General features: G+C 32.9%; 2 protein-coding genes across 2 annotated transcripts in view; one reads left to right on the top strand and one right to left on the bottom strand.

Moving 5' to 3' along the window:
- The window catches only part of LOC100161274, a 32,745-nt gene extending 24,186 nt beyond the window's left edge, over positions 1–8,559 (top strand). The window contains exons 6-8 of the mRNA XM_001946686.5: positions 1,348–1,438; positions 4,797–4,974; positions 6,902–8,559. Of these exons, the coding sequence (XP_001946721.2) occupies positions 1,348–1,438; positions 4,797–4,974; positions 6,902–7,351 (719 nt within the window). The 3' untranslated portion in view covers positions 7,352–8,559. The remainder of the gene's footprint in view (positions 1–1,347; positions 1,439–4,796; positions 4,975–6,901) is intronic.
- A 2,487-nt stretch (positions 8,560–11,046) lies between these two features.
- LOC100163315 (protein unc-13 homolog D) overlaps positions 11,047–23,804 on the bottom strand; it is a 189,794-nt gene continuing 177,036 nt past the window's right edge. The window contains exons 8-26 of the mRNA XM_029489751.1: positions 21,558–21,725; positions 21,418–21,462; positions 21,040–21,196; positions 20,723–20,941; positions 20,391–20,594; positions 19,915–20,039; positions 19,527–19,772; positions 19,393–19,444; positions 19,246–19,287; positions 18,692–18,840; positions 18,359–18,575; positions 18,182–18,256; positions 17,982–18,083; positions 17,302–17,514; positions 15,573–15,897; positions 14,307–14,516; positions 13,035–13,158; positions 12,459–12,661; positions 11,047–11,415 (exon numbers count right to left, since the gene is read on the bottom strand). Coding sequence (XP_029345611.1) covers positions 11,321–11,415; positions 12,459–12,661; positions 13,035–13,158; positions 14,307–14,516; positions 15,573–15,897; positions 17,302–17,514; positions 17,982–18,083; positions 18,182–18,256; positions 18,359–18,575; positions 18,692–18,840; positions 19,246–19,287; positions 19,393–19,444; positions 19,527–19,772; positions 19,915–20,039; positions 20,391–20,594; positions 20,723–20,941; positions 21,040–21,196; positions 21,418–21,462; positions 21,558–21,725 — 2,971 coding nt within the window. The 3' untranslated portion in view covers positions 11,047–11,320. The remainder of the gene's footprint in view (positions 11,416–12,458; positions 12,662–13,034; positions 13,159–14,306; positions 14,517–15,572; positions 15,898–17,301; positions 17,515–17,981; positions 18,084–18,181; positions 18,257–18,358; positions 18,576–18,691; positions 18,841–19,245; positions 19,288–19,392; positions 19,445–19,526; positions 19,773–19,914; positions 20,040–20,390; positions 20,595–20,722; positions 20,942–21,039; positions 21,197–21,417; positions 21,463–21,557; positions 21,726–23,804) is intronic.

Here is a 23,804-nt window from a genome sequence, read left to right as displayed (position 1 = left end):
TTCTTATAATAGTATAATACTATTTTATCATTTCAAACTATATTATAGACATACAATATTATACTTAGGTACTTTATTGACCATAACCCACCTCTCAAATTGTTTTTTTTTTTTACAAAGTTCCGGCCGCTCCGGGCTATGTCCCATTTTAAAACCTTATGTTAACCACGCTACTTCTGCCTATTATGCCCTCGTCGCACATTAATACAGCTATTCGTCATGTCGGAAAATCGTTACAATAACAATCAGGGTGATGGGTATAGAAAAAACTTACCAGCTACCAAGCGAGCCATAATTTTGCGCATCAATCTGCAAAACGACAGTGGTTATCCATTTTATCTATCATTAAACAATATTTTGATTTTTATATTTTTTTGTACAACGTTTCGGACGACGAAATTGTACCAAATGATGACCTACAGCTAGCCCAAAAATTGAAATTAATATGTCACCGCCGCGTCCGTGAACGTTACAGGAAATTACACACAAAAAAAAAAAAACAAAGAAAAGAAAACGCTTCACGATAATCCGTCAAATTAGCATATTAATATTATTAATCGGATGATACGGCGGCCACCAGCGCCGATCGAGAGTTACTTTTACCGGTCAAATTATTAATTATGCTATTGTATAGAAAGTAAACGCATCGTGTACCTAATTCAGTTAAAAACCACCTCTGACGAGTGTAATAACAATAATAATATTTATAATAATAATAGTAAAATCACTTTAATTATTGGTCTCCGGACAACTTATCGGAATAAATAGCACGTACACGATTCGAGAAGAAAATCGCTCGCGTTCTTGTAGGTACGCAATTTTATATATTATAACATAATAGTATACGCATGTCACATATTATTATACATACTAATCAGAATGATTATTTTAGTAGGTAGGTAAAACGTTTTATTTCTAAAAGATTTATTTTTTTTTTTAATTCTTATTTTATTATTCATAAGTGTAGGTACATGATTTGTTCACTCATAATAATATGTTTGTTATAAGCTGCAGTGTTGACTTTATTTTTAAATGGCAACTCATCTTTTGAATTTCAAAATCTTGCTGCAGCGTCTTTGAGAAAACAAGGGCGGTATAAATATTTTAAAGTTGCATTTAATTAACAAAAATTGTACAATAAAAACAAATTCATAATAATAGTTAATGCTTTTCGAAACAATAACAGTTTTTTATAGTTTAAACATTAATCAAATTCACTCTGTGTGAGCAATATATTTACCATTTACCCGTACGAGTAGAACCTGCTATTATTATTGCACTGCAATTCGATTATATCTCGTGTAACTGTAACAATAATTGATCGACTAACCTTTGTTTTCCGTTTAGCTTGGAAGTTTGTCAAGTTGATGGAAGTGTCCGTGTCTCCAGATCCTGACAACGCACACGTATCTGGTAGTGTCGCTCTGGTAAAAGACGGGTAAGTGTCAAGGATACGATTTTATAGCACTTAATTAAATGTGTATGAAATAAACGAATATATTATTATAAATTAACAAATTTCAAGGGTTCACAAAAAACAGACCGACCGACTAGTGTTTATTAAAGTTAAAGTGAGTACCTATGGAATAGTGAACTGACGAAAAATAAAAACTAAAATAAAAATAGATAAACGATTGAATAGTTGAAAAACATGATATTTTAGAATAAACGATTGATAAAAAAGAAAAAAAACAAATAACGTGAAATACTCGAAGAATTATAATAAATATCATAATTTTTTTTACTCATAAAAAAATCAAAAATAACCGTAAATTTATGAAACTTGACCAATGTTCAATATTCATAAAAACAATTCTAAATAATATTATGCTAGAAAACCTTAAAAAGTCGGCAAAATGTATAAAAGTATTTAAACTTCACTGTATGTACACCTACGCAAAACCAATAATAAAATTGTTGGCTTATTTTGATGTATTTATTGTAATAATTTCACAAAAATATGTAAATACTAATTATTAATCCGTTTGCTGAAACATATTGATATTAATTATAAAAATCGATTGTATTTTTATGAATAAAAAAAAGTAACAATTAATAATAAACTAAATGTATAATATAAATATTATTATAATATTATACTGGGGGGCTTAGTCCCTTGCTCACTAAGCTTGCCAACCCCAACTTCAAACTCATAACAGTCATAACCAGGGCCGTATTTACAATTTGTGCGCCCTGGGTAAAAATATTTTTACGCCCCCCCCTCCCCACCAAAAATTAGATCCACTTTTTTGATTTTTCTTAATACATTTTTAGTTAATAATTTGTAAATTTGTCATATGTTAAATACTATTATTAAAATGTAGGTATAAGGTATACCTAACAACACATATTATATTATTATACACAGCAAAAAAATGAATACAACAGGTACAATGATTATTTATAAATATATTATTACAATAATTTTCTTCTAGATTGCTTATTGGCAAAATCTTCTATAGTATCTTTATGACTCATAACTGTAATTTATATAATTTTTAAGTTAAATTGTTTTTTGTATTATTTTATTTTGCCATTTTAACTAAATTCACTAAAGTATAATATTCCAATATTTTTTTTGGTTTATTTTAATTTATAATAGACAGATATACCTTATATCAAGAATTAAATTTATATAAATACCTAAAGAAAATTACATTTTCACGTCAATTCGATAACAATAATTTGGGAATGTTAACAAAAATATTTTTTGAATCTTTAAATTTATCATTTATGTTGTATAAAACAATAACATGAAACAATTTATTGCGACTTTGGTAAACAAACGCATGTACATATTTTCATAAGACGATATGCACATATTATATTTATTATTATACTGTGTACAATACGTGAAGCCAGAGAATACGTGAAGTATTTGGTTCCCTTTGAATTGTTCTACTACGCTTTTTACATTAAATTAATTTAAAAACGATTGTTTATTTAGGTGAGTACTTATGGATTTTACATATATTACAAAAAGTCGAATGGACATTATATTTTGTTTTTTAATGAATATTTTATCGACTCTGCCCTATATTGTTGTATTACCTATCGATAAACGTTTCTTTGAGCGGAAGGCACTTCATATTTTGAATATTTTGATACACCTTTAGTCTTTACCTTCCTCTCCACCACCATATTATTAACGCGACCTTAGGCTCCTTCGCCACCACTGATTACAAACTCCATTGGAAGTATATTATGTATTTTATTTTAATTCACAATGACGTCATATAAAGTGTTGCACGCATACCAGAAGTGGTACACATTTTATTCTCGTGAAATAATAATGACGGTAATTTACGACGTTTTTACTAATATTTTAATAACTAGAACACGCGACGTATTATAATAATATTAATAATGGGTGTATATTCTATGGGCTACAGTGTTTTTCAAACGGAAATTATTAATTCGGTGCGGTGGACCATCGTTGTTGGCGTCAGTTTTTAATATTAACAACAAAAAAAAAATTGTATTTAAGCCGAAATAGTTACGCCAACACTAAATAGAAATAACTTTCGAGAGAAGTTTTATAAATTACGGCCTACGATTCTAGACCGATGGCGCCAATTTTCCATCAGGGTTAAGGCTCGCCGTTATAAAATGAATATACAATAACAGAGTTGCCATTATTATTAGGGGTGGAGAGTGGATAGAAAGCGAGATAAACGAATAGAGAGACAAATTACCACACACAAACATATATTTACATTTATATATTATACACTAAAATATACAGAGTATTTTCTATACCATTAAATAATTGTCCTGCATAGCGATGTAAGCTTATTTTTTTCAAATAAGACCACCTATTTTTATAGTTTGTTGATGACTAGATGATATTATATATATTTTAATCAAAATTTGAATGAATAGTTTTGAGTTATTTAACTTCGGGTACTAAAAAAAAAATCTCTTAAACATTATTGATTTTTCAGTAAAAAGTTGAATTCTCATTTAGAATAAAAATGTGTATAATATGACTGATGATAAATTCTAAGAATTTAAAAACATGCATTATTATATGAAAAAATAGGGGTGATTGTGCTTGGCAAATATGTTGATCTTCGGTAACATTTATAAAATGAACTTAAAAGAAAAATTTATATAATATTTTAGAAAATTATTACTTACCTTATTTGAAAACCATATTTTACTATAATTATTATGATGTGTTTCTTATTTTCGAATATAATATCGTGTATTATTCTTCGATCTCCTGTCGACATTAAGTTGCATACTTCGTTAGGTAGGTCACATATACGTATTATTATTACCTAGAACTATTGATATCATAATATAATTATATCTATCTACGTACAACGGCGATGAGCATAACACGTTGAAATTTCCATCTATTGGAATATTTTTGAGAACCACAATTTTTGCACAATTTTAAATTTACGAAATAGAACTTTTAATTTAGATTAATTATTTTTTGTTGGAGCCACGAGTCTTCGTAATATGGAACTTTCATTGTATGCAACTTATTGCAACTATTGGTTTTTAAACGACGTTTACAAAATTACGTAGTTAAACCACACACGGGGATTCGGGACGAAATATTATAATACTATTGAGACATATTATTATTAGACTCGCGTAAACAACATAAAATTGCCCGTGACCCAGTGATAGGCTCACCAGCGCGGAACCTATAAACCTACCTATACGACAGATGGCGAATATAATAGTATGGTACCTGTACGATAGTGTGATGGCATTATTTTTTCATTATAATCGTGAATAATGTTCATGTTTTTATTTTGTTATGTTTCATACACCTGCAGATGCCGGAATCGGGATTTCGCGACAATTATCCCGCACCAGCCGGCCAAGTACCGGGAAAGGCACAACGAAGTGTTTTTGGACTTTGAGGCGTTCCTGTTGAGCACCATGAAAGAGCGATCGACGTTGTGGATTCACTCGCAGATCAAAGCATGCATGGATGCCAACGACTGTCAGCCGGTGAGACACTACCCAACTCGATCCGATTGGTATCAGAGCCAAACTCACCCCGATTGACTCTATAGCGTTTCAATAGCCGGATCCAAATTTGCCCCACCCCTTCTATACCATAAAGTTTACATGCAAAAAATGACTTAGAATATAAAGGCTTAATACTTAAAAAAAATCAAACTTATAAATTTAGAGTAAAAACCACAAAGTTTGGATTTTATAAAAAAAAACCTATTCGTTTTAAATGTCTATCAAGTTAATAGGTAATGGTTGTATTTTACATATATAATTAAAAAATTTTTTTTCTATACATGAAAAATACAAATAATAATAATTAATACGCGTTAGGTCCACTAGTAATACTATGTTATCGTATTATAATGTTAAGCTTAACGATCAAACATGGGACTTAATGTCATATCATAAACTTATACGTACATATATATAGTATATAATTTATATTGTATTTATATATATTTATACGTCTCAGTGAAGCGGCTGAAGCTACATGCAAATTGCATTATAATATTATGGTGTGTAGTGTATTATTATTGTCATTATACCGTAGTCCACGCGTGGCGACAGGGGAGCTTGCCAGCTTGGTATTTCCTAGTGGTACCTCCTCCTCGTGCTACGTTATAATTATTATGGTGCGTGAAGTGGACGGATGAGTTAGGTACACAGCTGCTGCCTTCCTAGATCTGCTCGTGTAACTAATTTTCTTCTTCGGATTCCAATCCGTCTGATGTGCATGTGTGTGTGTGCAGTCTGTGGTTTTTTACAATTTCTTCAAGACGTCGCCGTAGTCAACTTTTCACACAGACCGTGACGTCTGTCCGGCTGTAATATACGTTCACAATATTATTAATATTGTAATGCGTGTATATGTACAACGTGATCGTCTTAAATTACACAGTTGCCACTCGGTTTGCGGCACGACTCGCGTCGTCTCGTGTCAATAACGTTCGTCGAGTGGCCACACGCTGGGCGGCTGGTTCGCTTCTGTGTTTGGCGTTCGGACATAATAATAATATAATATTGAAAAACCGTTAAAAATGAACGACCGACACGATTTCGCACTGTGGTGGAATCTAGGGTAAGAGTGGACGATGACCACGACTTTAGTGAAGTCTACTCATTCGCTGGGGATATAATGTTCGTTCGAAAATGACCACATTTTAACAATAATATAATATTATTATTATATAACATTATATAATACAATATACCGTCGTAGTCGATTGTATTTGTGTTGATCATAGTGGTTTCTTCACTGACATTTTTTGTTGATATTTTGCTTTTTTAATTTTAAATTAATTGTAGAATAACAATTTTATTACATAGATAAAAATCATAAATTAGAATGAGGAATCCATCTCAATAATAATATTACGTACCTTGTAGGTTTTTTTATGATTATGCTGTCGGATATTATCTGCTATAGTTTATTATATTATTTCTTGTTGGCATATATTTTTTATGGATTTTATTCCAGTGTTTATTTATTATTCTTATGTGTATTTTCCATGTTCTATATTTTTATTCGATTCGTTATCGTCTTCTAACTAAATAATTATATAGTACTAACACAGAAAATTTATAAAAACAAGAGGGCTCACTTGATCTAAGCCTGCAGCTTATAAACTATTGTGATTAGACATAACAACAGTTATTTCAGATCAAATATTTTTAATATTGTTCAGTTTTAATGTTTTTTGTATAGAATTTTCGTTGAAACTATAATAAGATCGGGTTTTGGGACGGCGTTTTGGGAGTTCATTGTTTTTTGTGTAAAAAAGTATGGGGAACGCCGGAGCTAAGATATTTAGCCGGTCCAGCAGGGTTCAACATATTTTGAGTTTCCGGGACCCTGGTCATGAAAATAATATACGCTATATTAATATAAACACCAATTAACCACGGTCGTGATTTTCAGGAATACTGTTTGGACTTGTTCGAGCCTTCTGGACACGGACGCAGGCGTAGGAGGCACGTGCCCGGCATCGGGAACGGGACCGCACTGCAGCAGCAGCAGACGTCAGCTGCCGACGACCGGAACGCGACTAACTTCGCCAAGTTCAAAGAGAACATTGAGTACACAGTCATCATGCCCGAGGACATCTACCATGGTGCCGCGACCGCGTCCGAGAACAACTGCGGGACGTTCCTGGCCCTGTCCGGGGTCCTGGGCTGTCTCCTGTTCGTCGCTGCTATGATCCTGTGTTACCTGACGTCCCGTCTGCAGGCGGCCATCGGGTCCAAGTACAGGACGGCGCAACAGGACGCGTTCGGTAGCGGTAGGCTCCATACCGGCACCGGTCAACCGTCAAAGTTCCCCGTGTCGTTTTCATCCGGTTCGTCGGCGTACTCGGGACGGCTGCACTGACGTCCATCGTCCGATCAGATTCGATTATTTTTTTAAATCTTTGTAAATAGTTGTTTTTCCTCTCCATTATGACGGAATCTCTTACACATGTTATAGACGCTTGATTCACGATTCAATTCGTACACGATAGTTTTTCATTTTTAAATTATTCTGTTTTTTTTTTTAAAACTTACCTATACGAAACACTTGTTGTACTGGTATCCAACTGCTTAAGTGGCACGGATATGGCTACAGGACGATTTTAACAGCAAACACTCGTACATTATCTCGGTAGGTGCATAGTTTTGTATTTCTTTAAAAAGCTAATCAAATAGTTTTTACGATGTACGATATTGTCAATATTTTTTTTTATTAAAAATCTATATTTTAAATTTTATATGAAAATATTGAAACATTATAATATTTTAATAACAAGCGTTTAGAGGTGAGATGACTAATGCATTGCGAATTTCGTTTTTGTCCTTAAGGCTTAAACGAAAGTTGATTGAGATAATAAGTGTTTGCTGTTGAAAATCACACTGTTTTTCTGTTACGTTTAATTATTCACGTATGCATAAACCACTATTCGATGCTACAGAAAATCATCGGTCGAGAGACACGAAAACGTTACGATCGGCCCTGCCGAAGATTTTTTGACTTGTCTATATTATAAATACACCGTTAGCTCGTCACCATCTTTCCATCAAAGTTCAACCATCGTACTGAAGTCGTACCGATCGCAGATACAGCTAAATAATCTATATTATTATGTCGGATCTTATATAGGATTGACAATGATTTTTTTACTCTTACCCAACACCTTGGCGATGGGTCAACCGTTCGTTGAATACTCTTACCCTCGTTTGACGTATCGCCAATCACCGTCCGTCCACACATAATATTATATGGAATAAATCGTAATACGTTCCGAACTGTGTAAAAATAACCACGACGAGTTGAATTGAATCGTGATTTAAATGATACTATTGCGTGCATTTTGGCACAGTATGATATAATATTATTAGATTTTAATATTATATTAAATACTATATAAATTATATTATATGGTACAGAGATGTTATTAAGGCCGCTGTTCAGAAAAGCATTTGGTCTTGGTCAATAAAGCTCGATATTATAAATAAATAAAAAACAATTGTCATTATCATAACAATTATTGTGTTGTCTGATGACGACGTATAATATTATATAGTATTCATGTCACCGCTCCTCTACTATTATTATTACACGTAAGTAGATCTTAACTATAATTAATTCATCTTATATAGACTAGTAAATGTAATTGTATTATTGATACGTGTTCATTTTAAACATCTGTATTTTTTTTAAATATTATTATTTTCGGACGAGCGATATAAATTAATATTGTATTATAAGCCTTGTAGGCAATTTCATGAGCATTATTTTTTATATTAAGATGATAATATTATCATTATTATTATAATTTAATATAATATATAGGTACCTAGTATTATATAGCATATATTTAAAACATTATTTATGTATACATGTGTATTATTTACAATATTACTATTAGAATAAATTAATATGTTTAGTTTTGATTTTCCATGTTTTTTGAACAATTTGTATCATTCGAAAATATAAAATGATATATTTTGATAAAATATTATTGTTATGTACTTACTCCATACTTACGCGGTCTGTACTTGCACCCACACACGCGTCAACGATATACGGACATTTTCAGGCATTACTTTTTGTCTTTGTTTCTTTCACGGTCGATTCGTTGTCAGTTAATTTCGTCCGACTACGGTATTCCGGACCCTACACCGCCATTTATGTTCACCGTGTACAATAATATAAACGTCATAATAAGAGCCACATCATAAAACAGTCACGTGGGCGTTATTTTTATAGCGCCCTTTCGTCTGTAAAAGTGTAATACCGGTATACACGAACGGATCGCCGAAACGGTGTCCCGGATAAATAATAATTTGTATTATTATTTGAGACGTCGAGTCTCGAATTGTGCCAACAGGAAAAACTGTCAAGATATGCAAATAATAATTAATATGTAATGGCAAACACAAAAACAAAAATTACAAATATCGATTATTAAAATAAAATATGTGTATTACGTAGTTAGTTATATATTTTGTCAGGTTTTTCTGTTGCACTCTGTATACATTAACACGACGGATTCATATTATAATTTAATAATATTATATTCTAAATGAATTTTTGCAGAAAATATTACGTTGGTCTGCCTGGGTGTTTAAATACCTATTACAATAAGATGTACGAAAAGTTTTCAAAAACCCTTTTTAAGAAATTTAAAAATTCATCCAAAACATATTTTTAAAAACTAAACCTTATCAGGATGGGTTTGAAGTAAGCATTTGAGATAATTAATACTTTCTCGCCGAGATAGAAAGTATAGTTGAATAATGGCTTGCATCAGAACTAATAAAATATAAAATCGTATAGATCTAATATCGTAATTTATTGTTAAATCATATTATATAAACATATATTAATATTAGGTGTGTGTTAAAAAATCAATGTACAAATTTCACGCAAAACCTAATATTGTTTTACCTGATTTTGTAGAATTTTCGAAAAGAGTTTAACATGGAATTAATGTATTGATATTAATAAAATATAATAATTAGAATGTACGGGACAGTATTTTATGGTAGTTAAATTATGATGCTATAATCGTATCATGTATAATAATATAATATAATATAATATAATATAATATAATATAATATAACATAATATTTTTATAATAATATAGCTGCATAGTCATAATAATAAAATTGGTCGTCATACATTTTAGGTCGGCAAACATTTACAGCATGTTTTATAATTACCAAAATACAACTTACAGTAGTATTGTATTTTTTGCATAATATATTATTACAGTTATAATTATAATGATAATATTATTATTATTATTAAATATATCAATAATGTTATATTATTATAGAAATCAAAATATACGCGTATTATGGATTTTAATATAATAATAATAATAATAATAATAATATAATGAGAGAAAACAAATTGAACATTACTATTTTTGCAAGTATAGGCGAGAGATAGTAGACCTACTGTATAAGTATGTAATAATAATATTATAATGGTATTTTAATCATCGTGATCTCGGCACGATCAAAAACCAATATAGATTGTCTTTTAGTCCTAGTTGAAAAGTTACATGTGTCAACTAAAATATGATAATATTGTTATTATTTATTTATATTATACATTTAAATTATTCGGATCGAGTTTAACGTTTGAATATAATAAATAGGTATAATTATTGTAAGAATATTATACGCGTAACGTATAGTAATATATAAAACCATCGCAGCTCCGTTAACTCTATTTGAATAGGCAATAATTACTGTAACAAATTGTTTTTCTCAAAAGTTATCGAAATTCCTGAATTTTGGAGGTTCAGAACTGCGAGTGTATGTTACAATGATAACACATATTATTATAGTTTAGTAGGCAATAATATTAAAAAATATTCGAGGAGCAATGGCTGCAAGCAGCGGCTTCGCGATCAACGTCGAAATCCATGTGTAAACATATAATAATAATAATAATAATATTGTCACGTAGTTTTATACAACAATAAAATCGTAATGTACAATAGTATTATATATTTTTTTTATGACGAGGTTAGTGAACGAAATATATATTAAATTCGTGAAATTGTTTGCTTATTTTTTTTTTTTTTTTGTTAAATTTGTAAAATCTTTTTCTTTATCGTCACGTTCGTGATTTACTAGTCGTAATTATAATATATATATATATATATATGTATATTGTTTTATAATATTTAAAAAATAGTGTTATGTTTTCGTTGGACTTCGACCACGGCGCAACAGAAGACGTGGCACGCGTCGATGTTGAAGTTGGCGATCAAGATTCGGGCGATTCTCCGAGGCCCGAGACGCAACACCCTGTAAGAGCTGTCACGGTAAGACACTGTGGGCCTCATGAGTTGGTAGTGCGGACCCTCTGCTTTTTCACAAAGTCTTGGGCAACCTTATCTTCGTGCCTGGCGTCCAAGGTGTGAAGTATCGGATGACCTATACACGGCGGGAAACACACAACGAGTAACAGTCGATCAGACAATTTCATAATGATAGGCAGCATTATCAAATATTATATAAATGTAATAGTGTCGTATTGTTTAGTCTTTGCAGGCGTAGAATGATAAATTTAAAACGATCCTTAGGAATAGGACACCGGGACAGAGTGATTCACCAGGCATAGCCATCCTCGTTTTCTTTGATAATGCAGTTATTAAAAAAGTCAAGTTTTAAAGGGGGATGAGTGTGCTTGGTGTATCATTCTGTATACTTAATTAATAATTTATAAATATGACGACAATTACCGTATTAAACATTATGCATCTTGAGCGTTATAATGTTACGGGCAATTTCCAATATTTTTTTATCACAGAACACATATTTTGTTTTTTGTTCATAAAATATAATATGTTTTTTATTTAAAACTAAATATTAAATTTCAGTTTTTATCATCGTTTTTATATTACATAAATTAATATATTATAATATTATAAACATTACGGTGTTCAAGATCTAAAAGAATTATTATATTAAACTGTATGGCTGACACTGAAAACGAACCACTGAACAAAGCAGTGTAGTATGTAATTTCGTTTAAAATTAAAAAAAAATATTACTCTATGATGGGCACTCAATGGGAATTAATAATTTCAGCTTTACGTTTTTTTTCTAAGGCTTGAACAGAAACAGTTGGATAAAAAGTAATCGACGGTGTAAAATTCGTTGGGTCTGAACATTTCACGGAATTGTGGACCGTAGAGTACAGACGTAATATGACCGATGTGAATTCGTACCACAGGAGTGAACAGAATCTGCACTCGAAAGGTCGACATGAGTTTAGTTATTCGCCCCCCAATTCGAGCACTAAACTGCGTAGATTACTAGCATCTCAGAATCGCGAGTCATCTCCAGTCATCATCATAGGGTGATAAACTTAGGGGATTGTCCTGATTTTGAGATCTGCGTCTCCCTTTTTTAACGGTAACACGTCCGCGAGTCCCATCTATCTTTTTGCAGTTTTTTCTCTTTGTTTTTTTTACCTTTGTTCTGTTGGTGCATGAGTATTAGGTCGACTCTGTCGATGGCGTTGATGTCGTGCGGCAGTGGTGAAAGAACGCCTGGTATGGAGTTGAGCGACAGAAACGATTCTCCGGCAAAATCGTTGGATGTTATCACGTCGTGATCCATGACGGTGAACAGGATCATGGCAGACTCGTGACGACATTGGTCCATAGATACGGCGCTGAAATATCGCAAAAACCACCATCGTCATTAATAGGTCGTGTTTGACGATATAATATTATTTTAGTATCAAGACCGCGGGTACTGGAACACTAATTGAATTTTCGATTAGAGAGAAACAAGACGTCTTTCAGAAATTTAAATGATGGGTCTTACAATTTATGAAGATCGTGAGTGAATACTGTAATAATATTTAACATAGATCTCGAAAGAGAAGTTATTTCAATTAAAAAAAAAAAACCAATAAATTATTCATTAAGTATTGAAAATTATATCCACTCGTCAAATTGTTGGTCTCGTTTACGGGTCCATGATACTTGTCCAGTCCCCCATAGTCTATATTATAAGGTACCGTTGCCGAGTGGGGCACTCACAATTCGAAGCACTCGTCAAACAGTGGATTCAACGTTTTCTTCTTCACGTCGGTATATTGTTCCGCGCTGTACGGGAACATGGACTTGGGTAGCAACTCGACGATGACGAATGGGTCGCTGAAACCTGTAGCCAACACATTGATAAGGGGGGGGGGATTAGTTCCATATGAAATGTACGTCTGAACCGTTACACAAAATAGCGCCGACCTTTATGTAGGCTCGTCAAATTTTCGAGTTTAAATATAAATTGAGCATTTGTTTTCATTCTGATTTCAGGAATTTCAAAATTATCCATAGCGGATGATCAATTTAACATAAGACAATCGTTATTTCAAATAAGCTATTAACATTTTTTGAAAAATTATTATTACATAATTTTAAGTCGTTAAATAACAACATTTTTCAAAAAGTTTAAATCTCCATCGTAATAACTTTTAATTTTTTTTTGTTTTTTAAATTAATCTTTCATGGAAACATTTATTTTTAATTCTTTATTTAAAAACAGAATATTTTTAGAGTACTTCGATGCATAAAAAATTTTAATTATGAATGAGTAGCTATATGAGTTGTAAGTATTTAAAGTCTTGATGAGCTGATTGGAGTGGTGCAGATGTAGGCGCACAATATCGATCCACTCCTCCGTTCATCGAAACTTTAATTACTAATAAGTAATAACTTATAAGCCACTTATCTAAAGTTTGATCTCCTTAGATTGAAATAATCTAATGATATTCTAAATAGGAATTTGAAATGAAAAAACATATGTTGTTGTTAAAAAGAGTAAAAAACTTTAAAAAAATTATAACGTTAATAAATAGGAAAAAATATTATTTTTTCCAAAAATGTTGTGTTGTATGTATTATTTTTATTATGTAAAATAAATCTTATCAAAAACATAAATGTTTTCTGAAATAAAAGTCTTATACGTTAGACTACCCCGGTTCTTAGCGACCATATTTTACGTCAAAAGGAAACATAGTTTAAACCTACAAGAATTTTGATTTAGAAAATAAATCGTTAGCAACGAATCGTAGGAAAATTGATTTTTTAAAGTTTGTGCAACGAGGCACTTTTAAAATGCCACCAAAATCTACATGTTTGAAAATACGGTGTTTAAATTTCAAGCACTTAGATTTTCAACAGGTTAAAAAAAGATCAAAATTTTAATAAATGTGAAAAGTTTCAGAGCTAGGTATGCATAAATTAGAGACTAGTTTTAGTATCATGCTAAGAAAATTTCCCTGAACGTGAATTGGTTACAACGACGATTACCGTTCGGGTCTAATGGTATGACGTCACGGGCTTTCAGCACCTCTACGCACAGAGAATCGTGATGGTAGTACGCTCGCACTGACAGCACACCGTAGTTTGCTTCCTTCACCCTCTGCTGTTCCATCAACCGATCTTCGTAGTACAGTTCGATCAACGTGTCAGTGTCGGTTTTGTGCAGTTTTAGTCTCTGCTTCACGGCCCTGTAAACGCCTGTCGAAAACAATTAGTGCGCTTAAAATTACTCACTTATATGATAATTATTAATAATGACAACATTTTGCAGTCAGAACATCTTTGTTGTACCTGTCCTCGTCTATTATTATATTTTTTGTCACGCCTGCGCCGAATGTTAAGTTTTCGATGACGGTTTAAGCGTTGGAAAGCGAACGTTTTTCGTCCAGTGGGCGGTAAAGTGGGAATCCTTGTAATGCCGGGTGGTAAAATGGAAATCCCCAAAAGTACTGAGCCCACATATTACGCGCATCCTCTGCACAACCAGGCACTAAAATCTATACCACGGTCCTTATGAAACATAAACTTTTGGTTACATCTTATATTCACATTATAACCCTCATGCATGACGCTTAAAATAAATAAAACCAAATCGTTTCTTTCATGAAATATTGTTTTCGTAGAATAGTCTGGTTGTTGCATAGATCCCAGCCTGCATTACCTTTGCCGTTATGACGTGATCGATAAACGCAGAAGCGTGACAAAAAATATTGTGGGTAGCTCGTGCGGGAAGGCTATTTCAGTCTTTGGCGAAACGTCGCTCGTGACTGACATAGCTCACTTCCCGCCCTTGCCACACAATATACTATTTACTTTATTATCACTTTTACATTTTACATTTTTTTAGTAAAATATTGGTATTTATACTGTCTATTAAGTCAATTATTGGTATATTTTAAACGTATAAAAATAAACAATAACATACTGATGATATTTAAAATAAAATTACATTATTGAAATATTAAAAGCCATTATTGCTGTAATAAAAAACAAAATATCGTAATAAAATTATGATCATGTAGTATCGCGCTGGTTGTGGTCGTCGATCAGTAAATCTTGTAACGACTCACCTCTGACGTGATAATACACTTGATAAAACCTATAATATGTGATTCTGTAATATGTAATAAGATATCACAAAGTAATCTTATTTACAGATATATGATTGTTAATAAGGCACCTCTTATAATAAGGCATATCTTAGACGGGGAATTTATTTTAAAATTATTTTCTGTGACCGCGGTCAACACTTACTTCCGGTCAAAATTTCCGGCGGAAGCCCGTTTCCCTCGGCGTGAAAGAACTCCACTAGCAGTTCCAGGGCCTCGTACAGCCGTTCGTAGAAACCGGACATCTTCGTGTCGCCACTGCCACCGTCCATCTGGTGGCCCAGCTCGTAGACGGTCACTTCCCACACACCGTTCAACACCTTGTGGAAGTTTTTCGGTATGAGGTTTGTGTTGAGCGAGATCAGATGGCTGTCCAGGTACTCCTGCAGCGGGACGATGGCGTCGGTTGTCGGCAGTGTGTCTGGCGACCACGCCAGGTGGAAAATACACTTCTTCAGGGGCGCTTGCATCTGTCGGGCGTGACAAGTAGTGAGTATTAATTCGGTTGTGCAACACACGAGAAGATCGGAAATGTTTTATTAATATTCGTGACTAGAACGGATATCTGTTTCCGATCTTTTCGAACGCCCTGTGTGAGGCGGGGGGCTTATATAATACGACGGAAGCTAATAAGGGTTGGTTTCCAATTACCAAAGTAATTCCAAACTACCGAATTTGTTTCCGGGTAGACTATGGGTATACAATATACATACGAATTGGTTCCGTTGAACTTTGATTTTAATAATACAACCATATTAAAATTAACTTATTCAACTATAGGTTTCAATTTTGGCCAAAAAAAACCGGCTGTCGGAAGGTTTTTGATTTCATAGGGATTTAGTTTTTCAATTCAATGCTAACTTATTTAGCAAACAGGCCATTGCCATTATTTAAGGAACATATCACACACTGGTTAATGTATGAATGTGACATCACTAAATTTGATTAAAAATATACTACTCTGTTCACACACATATTTTTTTTCAGATTCTTATTGTTACCTATTATTTCCATATCTATTTTTATATTATTAATATTATTATTGTCATAAAACTATTTTATTTTGTACAAATCTACCTATAACATATTTTATCTGTTTTTGTTTTTAGCTTTATTGTATACAATTAGGATATTGATTTCAAACACAAATATTGTAAATATCTATTAATTATAATTTTTATATAAATATATAATGTATAGTAGATAACCCTGGGCCTCCACACGAGTATGTCTCAGCGAGGCCCAGTAATCTCATAGATTTAAATTTAAATAAATAAAAATAAAATAAATAGGTATAGTTGAAAAATCATTGTGTGTTCAACCGAATAATAGTATGCTTCTTATTTTAATCAGACTGAGGAGTGTCTAGAATACCTATATAGGGTTGATACGTCTACATCGCTAGTTAACCTATACACAAATTAAGCAGTTAGCTTCATACGTATTGATTGATAGGTACTACATTTAGATTTGTAGATTGATACTATAAATAATAAAATATTCGTATAATAATAGTCTAACCAAATATGAAAAAAGTCTAAGTTAATTAAAATAAATTATACTTAAACAAAATGTATGTAGTATACATTTACGCATATAATTTTTACGAACTAAAAAGTTGAAATTTTACAGTCATTCAATTGTTTCATTTATTTTGTTCACAAATTGTATTAACTTTTCTTTTCAGCTGTTTTCCTTGACTTTAAGTCGTGTGCTTCCATGTTTAAACTTTCAGACATGTTTCACATTGGATCTCTTTTTTAATTAATAAAAATATATTTTGACGTGCAGAATTAAATTCTGAATTAAGATTTCCGTCAAACAGTCAGCGACGATTTGTATTAGTTCGTTCTAAATTATATTTAGACACTTACCCTAACAGCGATCCGGCCGACGATCAGCATAGAGTACGTGCCGTACTGGTTGAACACTGGATCGAGTAGTGAGGTGACATCTGCCCGACACTGATCCGCAGTGGCCTCGCCAGTGGCCTCGACCGCGGACACGACGGTTTCCAAGTGTAGGTCGTCCGGCATCGATGCGACAGTCCGCCAAACGTATTCCAGATCGTTTAGAGCGGCGCACACCTGCGTGCAAACGTATATGAAACGCAACGGGAATAATAATATTACTGACAAACATATTATCAAGTTGGATGAACATCATATTTTTCAAGGCTGATCAAGTTAACTCAATTTTTCTACTCATTAAATCGACATAGAAAAAAAAATGTGAGTCGTGTTTAAAGTTTATAAAAGTTACTTTAATTTTTATCAAATGTATAATATTTGATATATTTGTTTTTTAGTTTTACATAGAAAAATATTTTTTAAGCCTACGGGAGTCATATATTATGGAAAAAAATTATAAAACTATTATTAACTCATAAGGTTAGTTCAGTTCAGATGAAATGCAGATCATATACAGCACCTACCTGAATATCACGGAAATTTGATTTTGTTATAAGTAACTTAACATTAACTTTTTAAAACAGTTAATACTTTGGTTATATATAATATAATGCTCATATGCGTTGGATATATGATTTACGTACTTCGTCAGACGTTTTGAACGCCGAAACGTCATCGTAGAAGCCAGAATCTTTTAGCCTTTGGTGGACCAATTGGGCGTAAAACAGAACCGCTTCGCACATGGCCTGCAAAACGAAATATATATTATTTTTATTCTTCTAATTTTGAATTTAACGTTTCGTGTGTGTTATAATATTATAGTTAAAAGAGTAAAAAACATTACGTCTAGTAATTTCAGTACGAAATTGTACGACTGGATCAGGTCTGGCCAGGCGAGGTGTTTCCAGAACTCCTTCATCTGCGTAAACACGATACGAGATAAATAAAATTGTAAAAATGTCCACCTCACATAATGCCTCGAGGGGGACATTGTTGTATAATTTTGATCTATTTTACTCACATGACACAGCGCTGTAACCACGTCATTACTGGACGTCGAGTGTTTTACGATCATTTCGCCTTGACAGATCGTACTTAACTCTAGTGCTTTTTTCGCACGTTGCACGATTTTCAATTTGGCCAGGTCCAGCCATTTTTCCAAAGCTGGTTCAAACCAGTGGTAATAGCATTGTGTTGACAGGCCTTGGTAATCGGACGCATTGAGATGCTCGCGATACCTGATAACGATATTGGTTTTTAACATTTAATTTTTAATCGTTGAGCTGTCATAGTTTATTACTAAAAGCGAAATAAATAAAAGAAAAAACTTTTAATTTCGTGTCCCGAAACAAACCTGATAAACTCTTGAACGGCTAGATACAGTTCAAACAGTGATTCCCCGGTTTCGGAGTTTGTCGGAGACAGCGGGGTGTCCATACCGAAATCGGCTCCTTTTACTTTTTTGCAAATGGGAGCTATTTCTTGGCTCAGATCGTTGGACAACTGAAATCATAGAATCGTATAATTAGAAGAAGAAAAAAAAATAATGAAACAAATTAAGTATGAAAAAATTGTATAACATTCTCAACTAAATATCACTCTATACATAAATATAAATCCACAAACATCTATACGCATCATAATGTATTTTCAAAACTAAAATCTATGAACAATTTTTCAAAAAAAAACTCTCTCTATAATAATTATTATATCGAGTGGCACAACATGTTCATATTATATTATCGGAAAAAGCGTCAAAACACTTCTAACAAACATATAAAAAATATTCTTCACCCCTAATAGCAAAACACATATTAATATCATTTTATTGGCAATGGAATTGTAGCACTGAGAATACTACTGCGAGGGCACTAATATTCATTTACGGGGTCGTGTTATACTTTGTACCTCTATGATTATGTCCAAATGATTTGAAAATCCCTTTGTCAACTGAGAAAACACAATATCATTCGTTACTGCTAACTGAATTATCGATCGGCCTATTAAGAATTATTAGAACTTCAATAATAACGTATACCATCTGTAAGTACTTACTAATTTTTCGTGTTGTTTGTAAATCGCCGCGTAGTAAAACACACCATTTATACTGAAAGCATAAAGTAATTGTTATCGAATCAAAATCGTTTTCAGACTGCAACTACAACAATAGTAACGAAAGATCAAGTTACTTTTCAAATAGAACGTTATAGTGTTCCACGCCTTTTTGTAGATCAATCAACACGGAAGTGACTAATCTTACGAATCCTTTGAGTCGGGTTTCCGGATCATGCTGTCCGGAGGCCATGAATTTTCTATTTTCTTCGTACCACTCGTTCGTACCAAGTCTAAGCGCGTTTCCAATTTCCCCGCGGATATCCTTGTTGAAGGGACAACATTTACCGTATGCTTTTGACAAAGACAGTCGGCTCAAACATCTGTAATATAAAATACCACCAGAATTTCACGTCAGTTATTGTTATATGTGAAAATTATGTTCAAAATTATGACATAGGTACCCAAACCAGAATAATCAATGTTTATTGAAAAAATCATATAACTTCCTCATTAGTTGTTTACCTGAGAATGTACTCCAGGCGGTTCATCGATACGTGATGGTATGGTGGAAAGAGTTTGCGGTATTTCCGGATCAGTTGCATGGAATAGTCTAAGAAAACGTTGAAAGAGTCGGCCAGCCAGTCCTCCTGGAAAAAAATACTTTGTTGACATAAATTTCGTATAACTAAAAAAAAAAAGAAAAATCTTAAAGCTTTTGTAAATATATGTCACTATCGTACAATTCTATCGAGTTATCAGTTTTAAATTGAGAGGATCGTTAATTTAAATTAGATAAAAAATTTACAAATTATATTAGACGTAGCTATGTAGGTATTGTGATAATGTTACATAAAGGTTTTTTGGCCAATTAAAAATAATAATTTAAATTTTTATCGGATGTTACGTGGTTACGTAAATTAACAAAAATATATGTATCGTTTGTAGGTAACGTTTTTGTGCGGATGTGTTTACACGAAAGCTTGCCGCCAACCACTGACCTCTTCGACGGTTAACGTCTGTTCTCCCCAAGCGGCTTCTAATTGAGACAACTGTTTCAAGAGAAACTGTGGGTCTATAGACGGTATGTGGCTGAAGGCCAACCACCTTATGACGGCCAATTGAAGTTCGGAGACTCCGCTCTGCACGGCGTGCTGATGAAGTATGCTCGTCGCCTCGTGACAGAGTTCACCGTTCCACAGGCTCTGTAATAATAATAATGATAATTATTATTATTATTGTTATTATTTTTATAACATTAGTACTGAAAATTCGGTTGAAAAAACCAGAGTGCTAAAATAAACGAATTTCTATAGCATTAAATTATACTCACTGATTTTGTCAGTGACATCTCGTAATCGGCGAATATGGTCAACAGTCTTTCGTTACGACGCACGTCGGTCCAGTTGTCGAAATGATTTTGCGTATTTGCTTGACCGTGATCCTCTCGAGTGGACAACCACAGCTTCAGCCGTATATTACCTTGGATGTTGGACCGCTGCGACCGGGCTTCTAGTTGATACCACTTGTCTAGACCCGTGGAAGGCACGTCCTGTTACGTCGATAACAATATCCGATTATAGCTATATGTACGTACGACGACGCGACTCGTGGCCTTGAGCCTGAATATATATTTTATATAAACGTTACTTGAATTGGTATATTTATGCATCCCAAGAAATCGTCCTGGCTACCGGATCTAGCGCTCTGAGCGATCTGCTTGAAAAATCTCCCCAGGCCCTTGACGCCCCTGACTTCGTTTAATTTGCTGACAGCGTCCAACACTGAAGACTCGTCGTCGTGGTCCCTGCACACCACACATCGATAAAAAAAATATATTACGCGTTCGGATGTTTGATCATTCTTAACGTTTTAATAATATGTATTACAAAATATTGTACAATATTATGATGATAGTATAATAGATTTGTATGTTAAAAACACAATTATTATACAAAAATCTACTGAAAATAATTGTGCATGTATTGTAATTATTGATTTAACAATAAATATCATCGTTTATCTTACCATATGTCCAAGTGTAAGATGTCACTGGTCACGTCATCGATGTCACTAAAAAAGAAAACAACAAATTTACCGTAGAAATCACCGATATCCAAGATAAAAATATATATGTATATTATGCATAGAGCTCATGCGATACTTACAACATGAAATTTTCACCCCATTTTGGATTGAGTGTCTCTCTGCGTACGCTGGTTGCTTGGATGAACCGTGCGGGAACTGCCGATATGCTGTCCCGGTGTTCTCGACAACCGTAAACACTACCTCCGGAACCGCCACCCCTTTCTTTCCTCTTGAAACTCAGCCGAAAACTGAAACACAATCAAAACACTCAACAAACGCGTATCGGCCGGTTTGATGATATTTTACTTCGCGTTTTTGGTCGATGCGTAAGGACGTCGTTACCGATAACGTCCATAAATTATAACAGGTATAATAAACAGGCCCCGTTAGACGTTTAAACCGTCTGTATATAATACGTAAAATACATGCATTCTTTTAGGTAGTATACTTATTATCGAGTCTGGTTTACAATATCATTATAATTTATATACCATTAACGTATCATTGCGTATAAATATCAGCTCATCATTTAAATTTTTAAAAACTAAATAAGTACATACTTAGTAAATTGAGTTTATTTTTTTGTGCATAAATCTAGGCAATCGTTTTTCGAATACAGCGTTTCCCTTAGTAGTTATAAGATTTTGAAATATAAAATGTCCGGCGAATATTTTGTTCACTTTTTCAAAAGTTATAACAATTGAATAACAATTTCACGTGGATAATGATGTTAATTTAAAAATACGACAATATTATTCTTCTTATGCTTTGAACAAAAACTGTTTTTTTTAACCGTATTATTTTTTTTACGTTGATGAAAAAATAAATAGGTTTAGTAATTTCAAAGTACTGAAAACACAAGAACTTTGGCCGTTTATGGTACACAAATTATAAGCTACACAAAAATAAAAAGCGAGAGGTTTTTTTTGTGTTTATATTTATCAAATATATTATACGATATTATAATTTTTATTGCATTAAATAAACATACTTCGTTAGTTTGAAAATGTTCCCGTAAAACCCTGCAAGCACGCAATGCTCCGAAACGAACAAACAAAAAACTGTAATTCATTTACGTGCCTAGATGTTTTGTCGTTGTTATATTGTTTGTTTGTCGCTGTTATGCAGAGTGTGTAGAGTGCTGTGCGTAGGTATAATAGTTTATAAAATCATCGAACGAATCGTGCAGAGTTCTAAAACATTTTTCAAGAAAACCGTGTGATATAAAATCGCGTGTTTCTTACCGCATACAACACACGGTGTAGGTAGGTACTTCATCGGCGATAGAAAATATAAAAAAAACGCAATTAGCACGGTGACAATATAATAATATAAGGTCGGGGTTTTTTTTTATTTTCATTTTCAAGTTTTTAACGGTACAGCAAAGTTTCGCGAAAATTCGGTTTAATCACGCAAATGTATTTTCCAACTTTGGTAGGTACCTACCCTCCATCATAATATTAACCTTATATTACTATAACGTATTTTTATTACATTTCGGTCGACGCACACTCGCTTTATTCCGTATAATGTGACGCCGACCGGACGGATGATAATTTGACGTGTACATTTTACGTACTTAACGATGTTGGGTGTCGGGGGTTAGTTATCACAGACGGCGTACACTGTTATATTGGTGCTCACTCTGCAACGATATCGAAACGGGCCTGGTCGATTGCACTAAAAAACATTTATTCGTTGGCTAATACCTAGGTAGGACAACAATTTTTCAATTAGGTACCTACACACAATAGTTTAGGTAAGTAGTTCAAAGTTTTTGGTACTGTTGTTGATAATTGCTATCTATAAACGCTGTTATATGATAATATAATACTATACCTATATATTCTGTAAGATCTAAAGATATTATTATAACTTATAAGATGTATATAATATTATAAGGTTTATAATATAAAATACAGTATAAATACTATATATAGAATGGCTCGTGGAGTTTTACCGTTTTCTCGTTAAACTAGCACAGCCTAGTGGGTCAGCTTATACATTTAAAGATAGTAAACAAATTGGACAGTAAATGGCGGTCAACCGAGACGAATTTATTATCAATATCACTTCTAATGTATAGTTATATATAATGTTATAAATTCTATAATGTTATAGTTACCGTGGTATCAAAGGTGTATTGATAAGGTGTCGTCACTCTGGACCCCTATACGTATACACTCTTGATTGAAAATATTACCACAGTTCTATAGTCACCAAAGCGCGCTTTCTTGTCCTATGAAGCCAGTTTTTTCCATACTGTTAAATGCAAAATGTCTTAAAAATTAAGAATTAAATGCTAATTTTTTTTTTTTAATTGAATT

This window comes from Acyrthosiphon pisum, chromosome A2, assembly GCF_005508785.2.
Source record: "Acyrthosiphon pisum isolate AL4f chromosome A2, pea_aphid_22Mar2018_4r6ur, whole genome shotgun sequence".
NCBI classification, from domain to species: Eukaryota; Metazoa; Arthropoda; class Insecta; order Hemiptera; family Aphididae; genus Acyrthosiphon; species Acyrthosiphon pisum.
This window is presented reverse-complemented; position numbering and strand designations above follow the sequence as displayed.